The sequence below is a fragment of the Coniophora puteana genome (genome assembly GCF_000271625.1).
Source record: "Coniophora puteana RWD-64-598 SS2 unplaced genomic scaffold CONPUscaffold_7, whole genome shotgun sequence".
In the NCBI taxonomy this organism is placed as follows: domain Eukaryota; kingdom Fungi; phylum Basidiomycota; class Agaricomycetes; order Boletales; family Coniophoraceae; genus Coniophora; species Coniophora puteana.
In genome coordinates, this window is record NW_006913059.1 from 1,681,701 (window position 1) to 1,695,325 (window position 13,625).

General features: G+C 54.1%; 5 protein-coding genes across 5 annotated transcripts; 1 reads left to right on the forward strand and 4 right to left on the reverse strand.

Annotated features, from left to right (window-relative positions):
- Window positions 1-391: 391 nt before the first annotated feature.
- CONPUDRAFT_57524 (uncharacterized protein) lies at window positions 392-2,661 on the reverse strand (the record flags this gene model as incomplete). The annotated part of the gene is given in 8 exon segments (XM_007770858.1): window positions 392-1,075; window positions 1,147-1,198; window positions 1,311-1,533; window positions 1,706-1,753; window positions 1,785-1,871; window positions 1,932-2,145; window positions 2,229-2,387; window positions 2,401-2,661. 8 exon segments carry the CDS (start codon window positions 2,659-2,661, stop codon window positions 392-394), a joined length of 1,728 nt encoding a protein of 575 aa, XP_007769048.1.
- Window positions 2,662-3,184: 523 nt separating this feature from the next.
- CONPUDRAFT_105747 (MipD protein) lies at window positions 3,185-5,026 on the reverse strand. Its single transcript, XM_007771372.1, has 6 exons — window positions 4,913-5,026; window positions 4,584-4,858; window positions 4,315-4,508; window positions 4,157-4,245; window positions 3,956-4,105; window positions 3,185-3,896 (listed from the first exon to the last, which is right to left on the reverse strand). Exons 1-6 carry the CDS (start codon window positions 4,976-4,978, stop codon window positions 3,588-3,590), a joined length of 1,083 nt encoding a protein of 360 aa, XP_007769562.1. The 5' UTR covers window positions 4,979-5,026; the 3' UTR covers window positions 3,185-3,587.
- Window positions 5,027-5,129: 103 nt separating this feature from the next.
- CONPUDRAFT_144664 (mitochondrial carrier) lies at window positions 5,130-6,943 on the forward strand. The gene is made up of 13 exons (XM_007771373.1): window positions 5,130-5,343; window positions 5,402-5,412; window positions 5,466-5,529; window positions 5,616-5,780; window positions 5,867-5,991; window positions 6,053-6,087; window positions 6,145-6,155; window positions 6,227-6,315; window positions 6,383-6,413; window positions 6,490-6,592; window positions 6,654-6,695; window positions 6,757-6,803; window positions 6,853-6,943. The coding sequence occupies exons 1-13, from the start codon at window positions 5,226-5,228 to the stop codon at window positions 6,879-6,881; spliced, it is 870 nt and encodes a 289-aa protein (XP_007769563.1). The 5' UTR covers window positions 5,130-5,225; the 3' UTR covers window positions 6,882-6,943.
- A 102-nt stretch (window positions 6,944-7,045) lies between these two features.
- CONPUDRAFT_82796 (uncharacterized protein) lies at window positions 7,046-9,553 on the reverse strand. The gene is made up of 11 exons (XM_007771374.1): window positions 9,365-9,553; window positions 9,162-9,314; window positions 8,725-9,106; window positions 8,560-8,668; window positions 8,452-8,505; window positions 8,216-8,396; window positions 8,075-8,165; window positions 7,707-8,018; window positions 7,501-7,645; window positions 7,268-7,434; window positions 7,046-7,197 (listed from the first exon to the last, which is right to left on the reverse strand). Exons 1-11 carry the CDS (start codon window positions 9,496-9,498, stop codon window positions 7,138-7,140), a joined length of 1,788 nt encoding a protein of 595 aa, XP_007769564.1. The 5' UTR covers window positions 9,499-9,553; the 3' UTR covers window positions 7,046-7,137.
- Window positions 9,554-9,808: 255 nt separating this feature from the next.
- CONPUDRAFT_125506 (uncharacterized protein) lies at window positions 9,809-12,879 on the reverse strand. The gene is made up of 13 exons (XM_007771375.1): window positions 12,871-12,879; window positions 12,395-12,815; window positions 12,191-12,337; window positions 11,557-12,122; window positions 11,447-11,500; window positions 11,214-11,394; window positions 11,073-11,163; window positions 10,914-11,020; window positions 10,656-10,860; window positions 10,454-10,598; window positions 10,233-10,399; window positions 10,157-10,170; window positions 9,809-10,102 (listed from the first exon to the last, which is right to left on the reverse strand). The coding sequence occupies exons 2-13, from the start codon at window positions 12,526-12,528 to the stop codon at window positions 10,054-10,056; spliced, it is 1,860 nt and encodes a 619-aa protein (XP_007769565.1). The 5' UTR covers window positions 12,529-12,815; window positions 12,871-12,879; the 3' UTR covers window positions 9,809-10,053.
- Between the last annotated feature and the right edge of the window lie 746 nt (window positions 12,880-13,625).

Sequence of the window (13,625 nt, forward strand, 5' to 3'; positions counted from 1 at the left end):
TGGTCCGTCTTTGCTCCCTCCCTTCTCGGAAAGTCGACCCGCTTTGGCACAACCTGCCCACACCTTCAGGGTTCATAACGCCAACCACCAATGCCGTAAACAGGCTGTATGGGTGCGGTTTCGACACTATTCTCAGTGTTTCAGCCTAAGACGAAACCGCTCTCAGCAGCAATATTTAGCGTCTCAGCTAGCATACGTACATGAATGTTGTGCTGTCGCAACAATTAGCGCCCATATATGTTCAAGGTTTCGGTACCGTCAGCCGTGGACCGGTGCGATGGCTAGCACACGTTTCTTTCCGCTCCACACGCTGCGCACACGTTCCATCTCCGTCTTCACCACTCTTGAGAGACAGACATGAAATAGACAAGTAGGCGCGAAAGTACTCTCTCTAATAACCCTGAATCAAGCCAAAGTACTTCTGAACACCCGATGACCCCGCCACGATAGCACCCACAACACCATCCGGCCGCACAATGACGACTCGAGGCTCGTCCTTGACGAGATAGTGGTTGTGGGCGTAGCCCTCCTTGTCTACAAGAACCCTCGCGGATGCGATGGACGCTCCACCGCTTGTGGCTGCCGGAAGAACCACCACTGTACGAGCAATCGCCGCGTATGCCTCGAGCAATCTCACGAGCTCGACTGCGGTCTGGACATCGGGCGAGAACACCAGCGCGGTATGATGCGTTGGCCCGAAGACGTCGTCGAACAGCGTAACTGTCGCATTCCCCTCGACAAGCCCAGGCGCATCAGGTGCCCTATCCCCAGCGACGAGCTCATCGCTCCTGTCAAGTGTATAGGGCGGCACAGGCGCAATCCCAGCCGCGGCCGCAAACTCATCGAGCACAATAGGGCTCGTGCGGTAATTCACACCGAGCATGTACAGGAGCCGGCCGCGCTCCATCGCGCTCTCAATACTCTGGCGGTTGGGGCCGAAGGTCTTGTCGAGGATGCCTGTGGTGATGTTCAGCATGTTGGCGATGACGGGCAGACGCTCGGTCGTGTATGTGTCGAGGAGCGAAGAGGGGGCGAGGCCTTTGGATACGAGGGCAATTTTCCATGCGAGGTTGAACTGAAAGTAAAGAAGTATGGGCGAATGTCTGTCAGCAGTGAATGTGTAGTGAAGTTGTAGATATTGCGTACCGCATCTTGAACTCCAGAATTGAGACCTTGTCCACCAGTAGGGCTATGCACACTTCACAGACGATGAATAGGAAAACTAGTCAATCTATCGAAGTGCTTACTGAGCAGCGTCTGTGTAAATTCTGTCAGCCACAGCCTAAGACAAAACACAAGCAATGATACACTTACCACCAGCAACAAACACTCTTCCCTCCCCAAACTTATCCACCATCCGGATGTTGGGCCTTTCGAGATGGTTAGTGCCACAATGAGATTCTCTAACAACTCGACACTCACCGGAACTCGGAGATCCAGACGAGCTCCAAGATCTCAGCCTGGTCATTAAGCGCTTCTCTGACGACGGAGAACAACGCCTCCTTGTCGGAGACCAAGGCCGGCACATCGAACCTGTCCCCCGAAAGAATTATCTGCCAGCCGTCGCCCCCAGCGATCTCGTTTGTGGGTCGGAAAGAAACACTGCAACCCGGGTCCGGTTAGTATAGGTACACCGTCGGTAATGGACGCAGTGCGATGAAGAACGTACACGTTGCCCGCTTCGTTTTTGAAGAATTGCCAGAACTGGGTGCACGTTCATACGTCGGTCGAAGATGTGATATGCGAATTAAGACTAAGGCTCACTTCTCTCGATAAACCAGGACACTTGAAGCGAATGTCACCGGTGAGGACTCGAATGGTGTCGCGGGTCTCGCCCAGGAAAGTCAGACCAAGTTGCTTGCGAACGATACCTGAGAGGACGTAGAGAGGTTGAACGAAACACATCATATGGTAAAAACTGATGAACCTACCCCGGGCGCCGTCAGTGCCGATGAGATACTGAGCCTTAATAGTGCTACTCGTTTCCTTGTCGCCGCCCGAGGTCTTGACATGCGCGACTACACCGTCTCCGTCCTGCTCGAAGGACACGAGCTCCGTACCATATTCAACATTGCACCCCAGCTTCTGTATATGCGAGGCGAGGATCCGCGCGACGTTATTCTGGCCGATGATCTTTGGAGTGAGCTGAAAACCAAAATCACAAACAACAATATTGATCGCATCAACATGCTCATGCTGGGGTCAAACCCCTCAGAGAAGTCACATACGAAAGGGATATCCGGTGTCGGCTCAAAGTGCGGCGTCATCGGCGCCTCGCTCAGCACGTCCAAACTACCTATAACGTGTGTCTGGATACGCGGGATGAGCGTGCCCTCCCTGTTGATCTCCGGCGCGCCGAGGAAGTGGTACACCTCAAGCGTGCGCGGCTGCACACAGTACGCACGCTGCTGTCAGCATGCGCTGAAGTACAGCCAAACGTGCGCCGCTCACCCAATTACCTGACCCGCGCTGTCCTTGTTGCGGCCCGCCCGCTTTCTCGATGATGCGCACGGAGAGACCGCTCCGCAGGAGTGCGAGCGCGGCGACGTGGCCCACGGGACCTGCGCCGACCTTGTTACATTGAGGCGTAAGTAGTGGCCCGCACAGTATCTGCGAGTAGACACGTACGATGAGCACTTCAGTTGAAGTCGAAGTTGCCATGGATAGATCTGTAGGGGTTGATTGCGACTCAAGGACTGAGGCAGTTGTTCAGCTGCATTGACATTGGAGAGTCCTTTATACGATTATATCCTCCGAGCCTCGCAACATCTCCAAATGTTCCGGGGAGAGATGAACAATTTACAAGCAGAACATATATGCGAGGCTCGGACACCCGATCTGCTCATTGGCTGACGAGTTCCGAGTCCCGAGATAACCACCGAATACGGCGAATTGCTGATCCATGTCGATGTCTGTTTGTCTTTCTACCAGCGCCTGCTCCTGATTCAGACGGGGATTGATCAGCAACTTAAGGTCAGGTAGATCCATGCTTGCTCAGCGCTCAACACCTATCACAATCAGCGCGGTCAGCACTCTGCAATAACAGATTAGTGATACTGTACTTTATCGCCACGCTACAATACATGGCAAGGGATGACCTCAATGCACGGTAAGCCTTGTCCGGCACGATCATAGCGGTTGGCTAATACCAGCCGCCTCGGGGGCGAATGTTCTTCCAGCTCCGCTGACCTGAAGAGTTTCAGGTAAGCACATAGCGTGCATCAGTCATCACTCAACCCTAGACGAAGGCATCGCGACCGCGTTGGAGGGTGTCACAAGCGGCGTAGCGAGAAGGGGAAAACGAGCCGAGCGCGCGTGAGGGACGCAGGAGCAACGTGAATCGGACACAAAGGAGCGTTCCGACAGGGTCGGAGTTGGATTGGAGAGGCGGGCGCTCGGAGGTCGTCGGTGTTGGATCACTACATCAACTTTGCCGGAATTACCTCAGATATACGCTTGAGGGAGTCCACGAACTCAGTCTGTCCTCGGTGGTGTTGAATTACAACCTCAACGCAGCTCCCTCGAGGCCTTGTTAGGCTGCCCATGAACCCGGTGGTATACATCGAAACATGGACCACACCGCTACCCTACAACCTCAACGTTCCTTTCACCTTACTGCTTCCTAGGTCCTTCCACCACTCGTTCCTCGGCTTTTCGCTCGCGCTCGCGCCCTTCCGCTTTATGATGGTCGACAAGCCCGAGCTCACGCCTTTCCGTCCACCCACTGGCATCTGCCTTTTCTCCGACTCTCCTTCCTCTAAATCGTCAACGTCGGCATCCTCCGCAGAGCGTTTCCGCGACGCAGGCTGCGAGGACGACGGCATGGGCCGTATGCCCTTTTCCCACTCTTTGCGGTGCAGGCGGAAGACGGCCATCGTGGCTCGCGCGTCCGTTACCTGTCCATTTGAATGTCTCAGCATGTGCACAGAGAGAGAAAAAGGCGGAAGAAGCGTACACTAGAATGTTCGCCCCCTTGGATCGTGACGTTGAGCTCCTGCTTTACTAGATTCCGAAGTGCGGGGCGCTTGCCCTTGACAACATTGTGTTTTGCAGCGAGGTGCTGTGTATCACGCGTCATGGGGCCTGGGTGGGATAGTAGGAGTGCCTAGGACGGTATTGGTGGATGGAGAGGTGGCGATGGGAAGAGCACGCTTACCTTGAGATCGTTGTGTATAGCGTGCCCAATCAAGACCTTATCCTTGACGATCTCAGCCACCTGAGCCTGTATCTCATTGAAAGGTTTCGCTGAGCACCCACAAAAAGACGCGTGAGCATCGAACACTACCGCGCTAACACAGCTCAGTCCAGACGTACCTAGAAGCATATCCTTCTCTCGTATCCCACTCCACTGCGTCCGATAGTCCGCAACGCGCTCCTTCTGGCGCACGAACTCGTCGAGCAGCACATACCCATGGTAATTAACGAGACTGACGCGCGCGAGGGACGACTCCGCGCCGTCGATGCCCACGCCGACCATCTCGCAGTCGACGGCGACGTATTTCCCGGGTCTAGCTGGCGCGAATGAGCACCCCGCCTGTATGCAGGAGGTGGAAGACAAAGAAGGGGAAGGTGGGGGGACATACGCTTGTTGTGCCGAGGTGTGCTCGACTTTTCCAAAGATCATCTTGCGCAGGTGGCCGAGCGATTCGCCGTTTTTGCGCTCGGTGCTGTCGTAGTCGACTGGTTCATCGGCCTTAACCTGGGCGATGCGTGTATGGTTGTGATTGCGAGGAAAGTCATCCTCGATGGTCGTTTTTGATGTGGATGCGACTGGGGCGACGGACACCGAGCGCGTTTTGTCGACCTTGCGGCGTTTCTGAGGAGGTCCGTCTGCTGAAGACGCTTTTTTGGAGATCGTCTATAGGCGACAGTTCAAGTGACTATATGCAGGAAATCTCTCACTAAAACGCACCTTTTGAAGAGCCAGCCAATTTGAAGATGCTGCTCCCACTGCCGGTGCCTTGCCCTTTGCCGCCATGGTTGTCGACGGAGAGTCGAGGAGACCACGGTTATAAATGAGAATCGCGTGAGGGAGGGGCTCACCGCTCGGCTGAGGGCGGATCGTGAGAAGGGAGCGGAATAACGCGATCGCGGCCGTCGCTGGCGGCACCCAGCAGCATCATGATCCTCCGAGGACCTGGCATGAGCTGCTCGCGTGCTCGAGTCATTCTTATACCTCTTCTTTTCTCTCTACTGAGTAGCCTCTGAATCTCCAAACCCTCGACATGCCAGGATATCTGTCTACGGTTAACGACCTCGTCGCGGGAAGTGTGGGCGGCGCGGCGCAGGTCCTCGTCGGTCAGCCGCTGGATACGATCAAGACGAGAGCACAGACGGCGCCTAGTACGTGGCCCTTGTGTCGCCACGACTAAACTTTACTGACGAGTACGATGCGTTACAGAAGGCATGTTTGTACGTCAGCCTATGCGTATCCCATCAGGACCCACACCTAACACGCGCTCCAGACAGGGCCTATGGACGTCCTCACCCAGACGATCCGCAAGGAAGGCTTCTTCGCGCTCTACAAGGGTGCGTCACGCAATCCCATATGCACCATAGCTTACGCGTATAGCTCACATGCAACACGCCGACCGTTGCGCATACTTGCACCTCAGGCATGGCCAGCCCCCTCCTCGGAATCGCCGGCGTAAACTCCCTCCTCTTCGCGTCCTACGCATGGTCGAAGCGCATCGTCTCTCCCTTCCCGCAGCTCTCCCTCAAAGAGATCGCGCTCGCGGGCGGCATGGCCGGCGCCATCAACTCCGTTCTCGCGAGCCCCGGTGCGTCCCCCGAATCCTCTGCTCTCCCCTTGCTGGCTGAAGCCGCATGCGTCGGCGCTACATGTGCTCACTGACGCGGTCTCCAGTCGAGATGTTCAAGGTCCGGATGCAGGGGCAATACGGTGCCGCGACGGATAAGCGCCTGCGGGACGTTGCGAGGGAGATGTGGACCGAGTGGGGGTTCAGGAAGGGCGTTATGCGCGGGTTCTGGGTATGTATCCCTGATACCTGGGCCTCTGTTCATTTTGGTGATGACCTTGACTCTGCGACAGGTAACCGTTGCGCGTGAAATACCGGCGTATGCTGGGTGAGTACTTCGATCTCCTGTACCAGACGCAGGATACTGACGGCGGTGGACACCCAGGTTCTACTCAGGTCAGCATTTACTCGCATGACGCTATTCCAGCCTCACAAACCGCTGACGTGCTCTCCCTTCCATTATCCAGGCTTCGAATTCACAAAGCGCCGCTTCCAGAAGACATACGGCGAACAGATACCCATCTGGGCGCTCCTGACGAGCGGAGCCACCGGAGGCGTACGTTTTCTCTTCGCCTTCCGCCCCTCATACCCTTGATCTTATCTATCGTGCTACTCTGGTGTAGATCGCATACTGGCTCGCATGCTACCCAATCGGTACGCACCCCACCCTACTCACCGCACCGCACGACTCCTCCTAACCCCATCATCCACATGCACTGTATGTACGCAGACGTAGTGAAATCGCGCGTCCAGCTCCGACCGACGCCGCCAAAGGGCAACCCGTTCCGGTACATCAACCACGAGATCCAGGCTGTCGTCGCCGAGGGCGGAGTGTGCGTCCTTTTTCGCCCATGAGCTTCTCTGCTGCTGTTTAACAAGCTAACGTGCGCTCAGTAAGGGTCTGTTCAGGGGTCTGACGCCATCCATCATCAGGACGTAAGTCGCGTTTCATTCGTCCGGGATCGTATGCGCTGACAAAGACGTGTGACTGGATCAGCATACCCGCCGCTGCGAGCACCTTTGCGGCGTTTGAGCTTACAAGAGGTGGGTCTATCCCACTTGCAGTTGTCACAGATACTAACGAAATCTACAGAGTTGTTGCTCACGTCTACCGGAGAATGATCATCATGTATCCGTAGCAAGAAACATGTATTGTCGCATCTTCAATGACGAAACAAACCTTGAGCAACGCATGTGCCGATTGTCGTTGACCTTAAGCTTTGAGTGCTCCTTGCCTATCCCTGCATACGGCCAACGTTCGGAGTTGAGAGCGTAGGGATATTTGGGTAAGAAATGCGATGCTAATACGAATATATGCGAAATTACAAGAAAGTACACGAAGACAATTTGCGATAATGACAACATGCAATAACTACAACTACTGCTCTTCAACAACAGAGTCATACACCATGGACGCTGGACCCCTGCGTTCAACGCCCTGCCAAATTCTCGTCGTCAGTACACTTGTTCGACTCAACCAAAAACAAGCACGCAAGGAACAGACTCACATCCTCCATCCAGCTGATATACGCTTTAAGCTCCGTGAGTCCGAACATGAGCACGATGCTGAACTCCTGCCTGTAGAACTGCAAGCCACCGAACCCTTTCCGGGGGCTGACGGTCTTGGCAACCTGCGACGTATCCGCGTAGACCGTGCATAGGTTCGAGTATTTCTCTGCGAAACGGCACGAGCAACGTTTCGGTCAGCTTTAGTGTTCAGTCGACGGGATACGGCACGTACCGGGCTCGGTGTCGATCCATCGCGGGGAGGGGTTGTCGCCGCGGTAGCAAACAATATCTGTGGAGATCATGTCGAAGGTCGACTTTGAGGCGCTCTCCGTGATGAACTCCTTGCGGAACTCGCTGTCCTCCGATACTTGCGTGGCCTATCAAGACACGCGTTAGCGACACCACTTCAAGGTTGAGGTGCAACAAGCTTGCACTTACCTTCTTCAGAACCGTACTGAACACATTGGGCAACACCGTCCTCCCCGACGGCCGCGGTATAACCGTGCCCGCCCTCGCAACATGCTCCGGGTCGTCCTTCCTGTACTCGATCGCGCACCTCGTGCCGTACGTCATGCGCGCCATACGCGCCGAGACACTATGGTCGAGGTAGAACGCGACCGCGCCGTCCGCGACGGCCTTGCCTGTGTGGCTGTCGGGCCTGCAGAAGTCGAGCCCGTGTGGTGTGAGGCTCTCCTTGAGGTTGAGGAACAACCAGTCGCTCGCGGCGAAGCCGCCGACGAGGAAGACGCTCTGTGGGTTTGTTTCGGTCAGTTTTCGTTTCGTGTAGATGTCGAAAGGGAGTTTACATGGACCGGTTTGCGCGCGGCCTGGCGCTGGTGGTTGACCGCTTCGATCACGGCTTCGATTGACGGCTCGAACAACTTCGCGACGTCGATGCTGTGGACCTGCGTCAGTTCATTGTCCGCAGTGCTAAAGCAAAACGTTACCCCGGGAGCTTCAGCTGACCCGACCGGATACCGAAGTCTTGATCCTTGTCCCTGATCGTGCCGAACTTGATGTATGCAGGCTCGGAGGGATTGCTGAACCGAAGCTTTGTTGTGCTGTCGAATATCTTCGTCATTTCCTTGACGTCAGATTCGTCGCCGAACTTCGACCCTTGAAGTTTTACTGTAGGCAGATGTTAGAGAAGAGATTGCGACGAAAGGTAAGGGACAAAGCGAACTTCGGAGGAATGACTCGGCACGCCGAGTGACGAAGATGGATCCTTGGAGGCGACCTGAAAGCTGAAGTCAGTGCCTGAGACACCCCAACTCAAGGACGAAAGAGTTACAGTCCGTAGGGGCAATTTCCTCGAAGGAGGCGAGGTTGTTCGTCATATAATATGCACTTAGATCAACCGTCCCTCCTCCCGCGTCGACGATGATAACGCCTTGGTTGTCCTAATAACCCAGCGTGAGTTTTCTTCGTACGTGTTCGTGCGCGGAGAACCACTCACATGAAACGCGCTGACCGCCAGGTTCGAGTTCAGGCAAAAATGCAAACTGGCTTCGCCCTCGGTGACGAGCTGAATTCGGCTCTGATCTTGCGGCTTATCGCCCACCAACCCGGCTAGCACAGCCGCTTTTCGGATCTGCGCCTGCTGCGGACCCTCCCACCCGTTGGGATGGCTTAGCACAAAGTCGATCTTGTCTTCGAGCGAGGCCCACAAGTCGGGCCCATTGGCGTGCGTTTGTTCGATGTAGTTCCTAGTGCACTCGAACAAGTACCTCATGAAGTCGCCGAGGATCTCGACAGCTGTCTTGCCAAAAGGCAGCGGAGGGAGATCCGCATCGGTGACTTCAGACGATATGTTCTTTGGGCGGAGGTGGAGCTTCCACCTTTGCCGTGGACCTGTGTCAGATCGGGGCATGTACAGCGTACGGAGGGACACACCATTCTGCCTTCTGCCAGTCCTCATCTTCTGCGTTCTCCAAGACGCTCTCTTGTAGGGCTTCAGCCCCTATCGCTCGAACTTTCCCTTCGTCGTCATAGTACAAGATTGAAGGAATCTTGGAGTCTCCTCCAACATGGTCCTGGGCCGGATAGCTGTAGTCGAGATGAGACGCGCGTCGCCACACGAGGACCGCTTAACGTACCGATTGACACCCTGGATGGTGGGCACCTCGCCAGGGTCCAACACACAGTAGGAGGCACCACTATATGTAGTGCCAACGTCGAAAGCAATCACGAGCTTTCGAGAGTAACCTTTGTATGCTTGTCGTTGGGGCATGGCAGGCGGGGGTTGCGAGGGTCGACGTGCAAGCGTACAAGCGCTGGACATGCTGCAAGGTTCAGGTTCTCGCTAAGTTTATAAAGTCACACAGCATGTGAGCCTTCCGCGTTTTGATCATCCGTCATCGAGAAAGGCATTTTCCCATCCCAGTGGATCCACAGCGCTTACATATCACAAGCACGCGCATTGTGTGGAAAGGGCCCTGTCACATTTACGGCGAGGCGAACACGAGGCGTGCCACAAGATAGAAGGTGCGCTCCGTCCGAGACAGATCGGAAGGTATAATGGAAGAGTGATTCATTTAGGGGTTGGGAAGACCTGCCTTTTACACAGTAATCCAGAACACTTTCCGATTTGCCGTCCACTTGACAACGCTTATTTAAGTAAACACAGTACTTATACGATCTGAATGCATCTGTCGTCTGTCATCATACAGAGACTTCGCCGAAGAAACTAACATGGGATGAGTTCTTGTAGACCTTCCTATGGTGTGACATCGTGAACGGGGACACTTATACGAACCAAAAGGACAGCAACCTGCATCCACGGTAACTACTCCGATTTTTCGACTTCATCGTCGTAAACGACGGTTGCAGGGCTCCTAAACACATCAGATACTGCACAAGGCCACCTCGCCATTGTAAGTGCCACTCACCTCTTTTCGACGCCCTACAGGAAAAACCAACATTTGAGTGTCTGGCACGTAAGAGCAGATGAACCGCGGACTGTACCTCTTCGATCCAGCTGATTTGGGCCTGGAGTTCGGTCAGACCAAACAGCAGTACGACGTCGTAATCAATGGACCAGTACATCCCAGGCTGCTGATCCTTTCGTGGATGTGGCGTTGGGGCGACCGCGGACGTATCCGCCCTGATCGTGCACAGAGGGGAGAAAGCATCTGCGCAAATGATAGGCCTCAGACAAGGTGAACTTGAGTAATCGTTGACCATACACTTTTCTTTATCCATCCACTGTGGATTTGTCTTCGGTCCTCGATAGGCCAAGATCTCGACTTCTGTCTCGTGAAGACTTTCTGGGATTACGCCTATGCCGCTGTACGGGCTACTGAATTCTTGCGTTTCAGACACGCGCTCCCCCTGGACAGATATGCAGTTGCATGAATCGAAGTGAAATTTGGAGGAAAATCAACTAGCCTTCAATAGAATCGAGCTAAACGCATCTCCGAGAGACATTTCTCCGTCGACGCCCATGAACTGCTTGTGGCTTCTTGCCAAGTGTCCGCTATCCCAGGGAACATACGGAACGATTGCCTCTGCACCATAAGTAAACCGCGCGGTACGCGAAGTCACTATATGATCAATATAGAAAGACACCGCCCCGTCTGCGACAGCTTTGTTCCTTTACAAACAATGTCAGCGGTACACGGTGAACGAAGCGAGAAAGAAACTCGCATATGTCCGTCTGGTCGGCTCAAGCAAATGCCACTCAAACCCAGCGAATCTTGGAGCTGCTTGAAGAGATAGTCGTTGGCAGCAAAGCCACCGACAAGGAAGACGAACTACAGAAGGCGTTACGTTGCTGACTCTTTACACATCTAGCCGGAGACATACAGAGACACTTTTTGTTGACGTCCGTTTTTGTTGTTGGATGGCCTCGAGGACCGATTCTACAGCAGGATCGAAGAGCGGTGCCAGATCCTTCCTATAACAACGTCAGCTCATGATATACGGAAGTATAGAGGAGGAATGTACCCGTCGAGCTTGAGCTGTCCTGAACGAATACCGTATTGTATATCCTTGACCTTGGCCGTTCCAAACTTTAGGTAGTACGGCTCGCTGGCGTCTCTGAACCGATGCTTGGTGGTGGTATCGAAGACGCCCTTCATTTGTTTGATAAAGTCTTGAGCTCCGTAGGGCGAACCCCTGAGTTTCTCTGAAAGCAAAGCTGTGAACCCAGGAAGGAGTGACGAGGATGGGTGAGGTACCTTGCAAAAGCCCAACAGCACGTCTAGTCACGAAGATAGACCCTTGAAGTCGACCTAAGGATAAAACGTTGGTAAGTAGCGCTGTAGCATCTAAGCGTCGAATTGCATACATTCTGTTGGCGCAATCTCCTCGAAGGATAACGCTCTGCCGGACTTTGTGCCTGCTTTCATCGCGTAGGCACTGAGATCAATAGTTCCGCCCCCAGCATCGACAATGATGACGCCTTTATCTTCGTTATCCTGAACGTCCTCTTCGTCATCCTGGGCCTCGGACTTCTCAATAGGGACCCTCGCCCACACGTCCGAAGCAAACACGTTTGAGACGCAGTAGTGAAGACTCGCCTCCCCTTCCGTGACCAACGTGATGCGCTTCTGGCCCTCGGCCGAGTCTGGAATTAGGCCTGCGAGCACTGCCGCTCGGCGGATCTGCGTCTGCTGCGGGCCCTCCCACCCGTTCGGGTGCGAGAGCACGAAGTCGATACTATCCGCGACGGAAGCGAGGATGCTCGCGCCATGCGCCTCGTGTTCCTTGATGTACGCTTTCGCGCAGCGGAAGAGGTAGGCCATAAAATCGGCGAGAACTTGCACAGCAGTGACTCCCTTGGGCAGAGGCGGGATGTCGTTGTCCTTAATGTGAGCAGAGGCGAGGTGCTTGGGGCGGAGGTGCATTTTCCACCTGTATTGAGACGAGACGCGACGCAACTTAGGCCAAATCCGGCACGTTGGATGTATGCATGTACTCACCACTCGACTTTAGTCCATCCCTCGTCCTCAGCTTTCTCCACGATTTGTTCTTGATCAGCCTCGGGACCAATCGCGCAAACCTTGCGGTTCTTGTCGTAGTAGAGAATGGAAGGGATCTTCGTGTCTCCCCCGACCTGCCCAGGATACCTACACGTACACGTTATGTCGGAGAGGTTCGTAGGCTCGTAACGAAGGCAGACTTACTTCGATACTCCTTGAATCTTTGGAACCTCCCCAGGGTCTAGTATGCAGTAGGACACCCCACTAAACGTCGTGCCAACGTCAAATGCAAGCACAAGCTTGCGCGAAAGTCCATGATAGGGCTGCCTGTCGAGCATACTATGATGCACCGGGAAGATAGTGACTCAGTAAGGGTTCAAATGTGCGGTCAACAGTATAATGGACAATGAGATGGGAGAATGGGAGATAAAAGACGTTTAGCTCTCGCCTACGTGAGCGAGTGGTAAGTCCTGAGCTGAGCAGATCGCGTGGCCGCGCAGCGTGTGGCGCTGTGTGCACTGGGCACATGACTGTCACATGTACGGAGTAATATTCTTCGGCGTCTTCCAGGCTGATAGGTACGGAGTGCTCTTCTGCTGCGCGCGTTAGATCAAGATCTAGAGAACTTTGTATACATTAGATCGTTGCTTGACCAAGAAATCACCACGGGTGTGAAGTACGTAGGTGCGCTCTGTCCGAGAGAGATCAGAAGGTATAATGGAAGTGTGATTCATTCAGGGGTTGGGAAGACCTGCCCTTTACACAGTAATCCAGAACACTTCCCGACTTGCCGTTGGAGCGGGTACTCCTGGAGAAGACGGCGACGAGACACCTCGTATAACAGGGATGAGTAGCTACGAACACGCGCGAACACTATGTACTGCCTACGCTGGCCATGCCGGCCCTAAACTAGTCCATCGTGCCTTCCTCGAGGCTCGGTCCGACCTCCCTCAGAGTCCGACCTCCCTAGTCCACCGTCCACTTGACTACGCCGCTTGTTTAAGTAAACACAGTACTTATACATCTGAATTCATCTGTCGTCTATCATACAGGGACTTCGTCGAGGAAACTACCAAGGAACGAGTTATTGTAGACTTTCCCTCTCATTGTGTGACATCGTGAACGGGGACACATATGCGAGCCGAAAGGACAGCCGACCTGGACCTACAGTAACTACTCCATTTTTTCGACTTCATTGTCGTAAACGACGGTTGCAGGGCTCCTAAACAAATTAGATATTGCGCAAGGCCACCTTGCCATTTTAACTCCACTCACCTCTTTTCGACGCCCTGTAGTAAAACCAGCATCTGAGTATCTCGCCCATGCCAAGAGAAGATGAACCGCGGACTGTACCTCTTCAATCCAGCTAATTTGGGCATGTAGTTCGGTAAGACCAAAGAGCAGTACAACATCGTAATCAATGGTCCAGTACAGC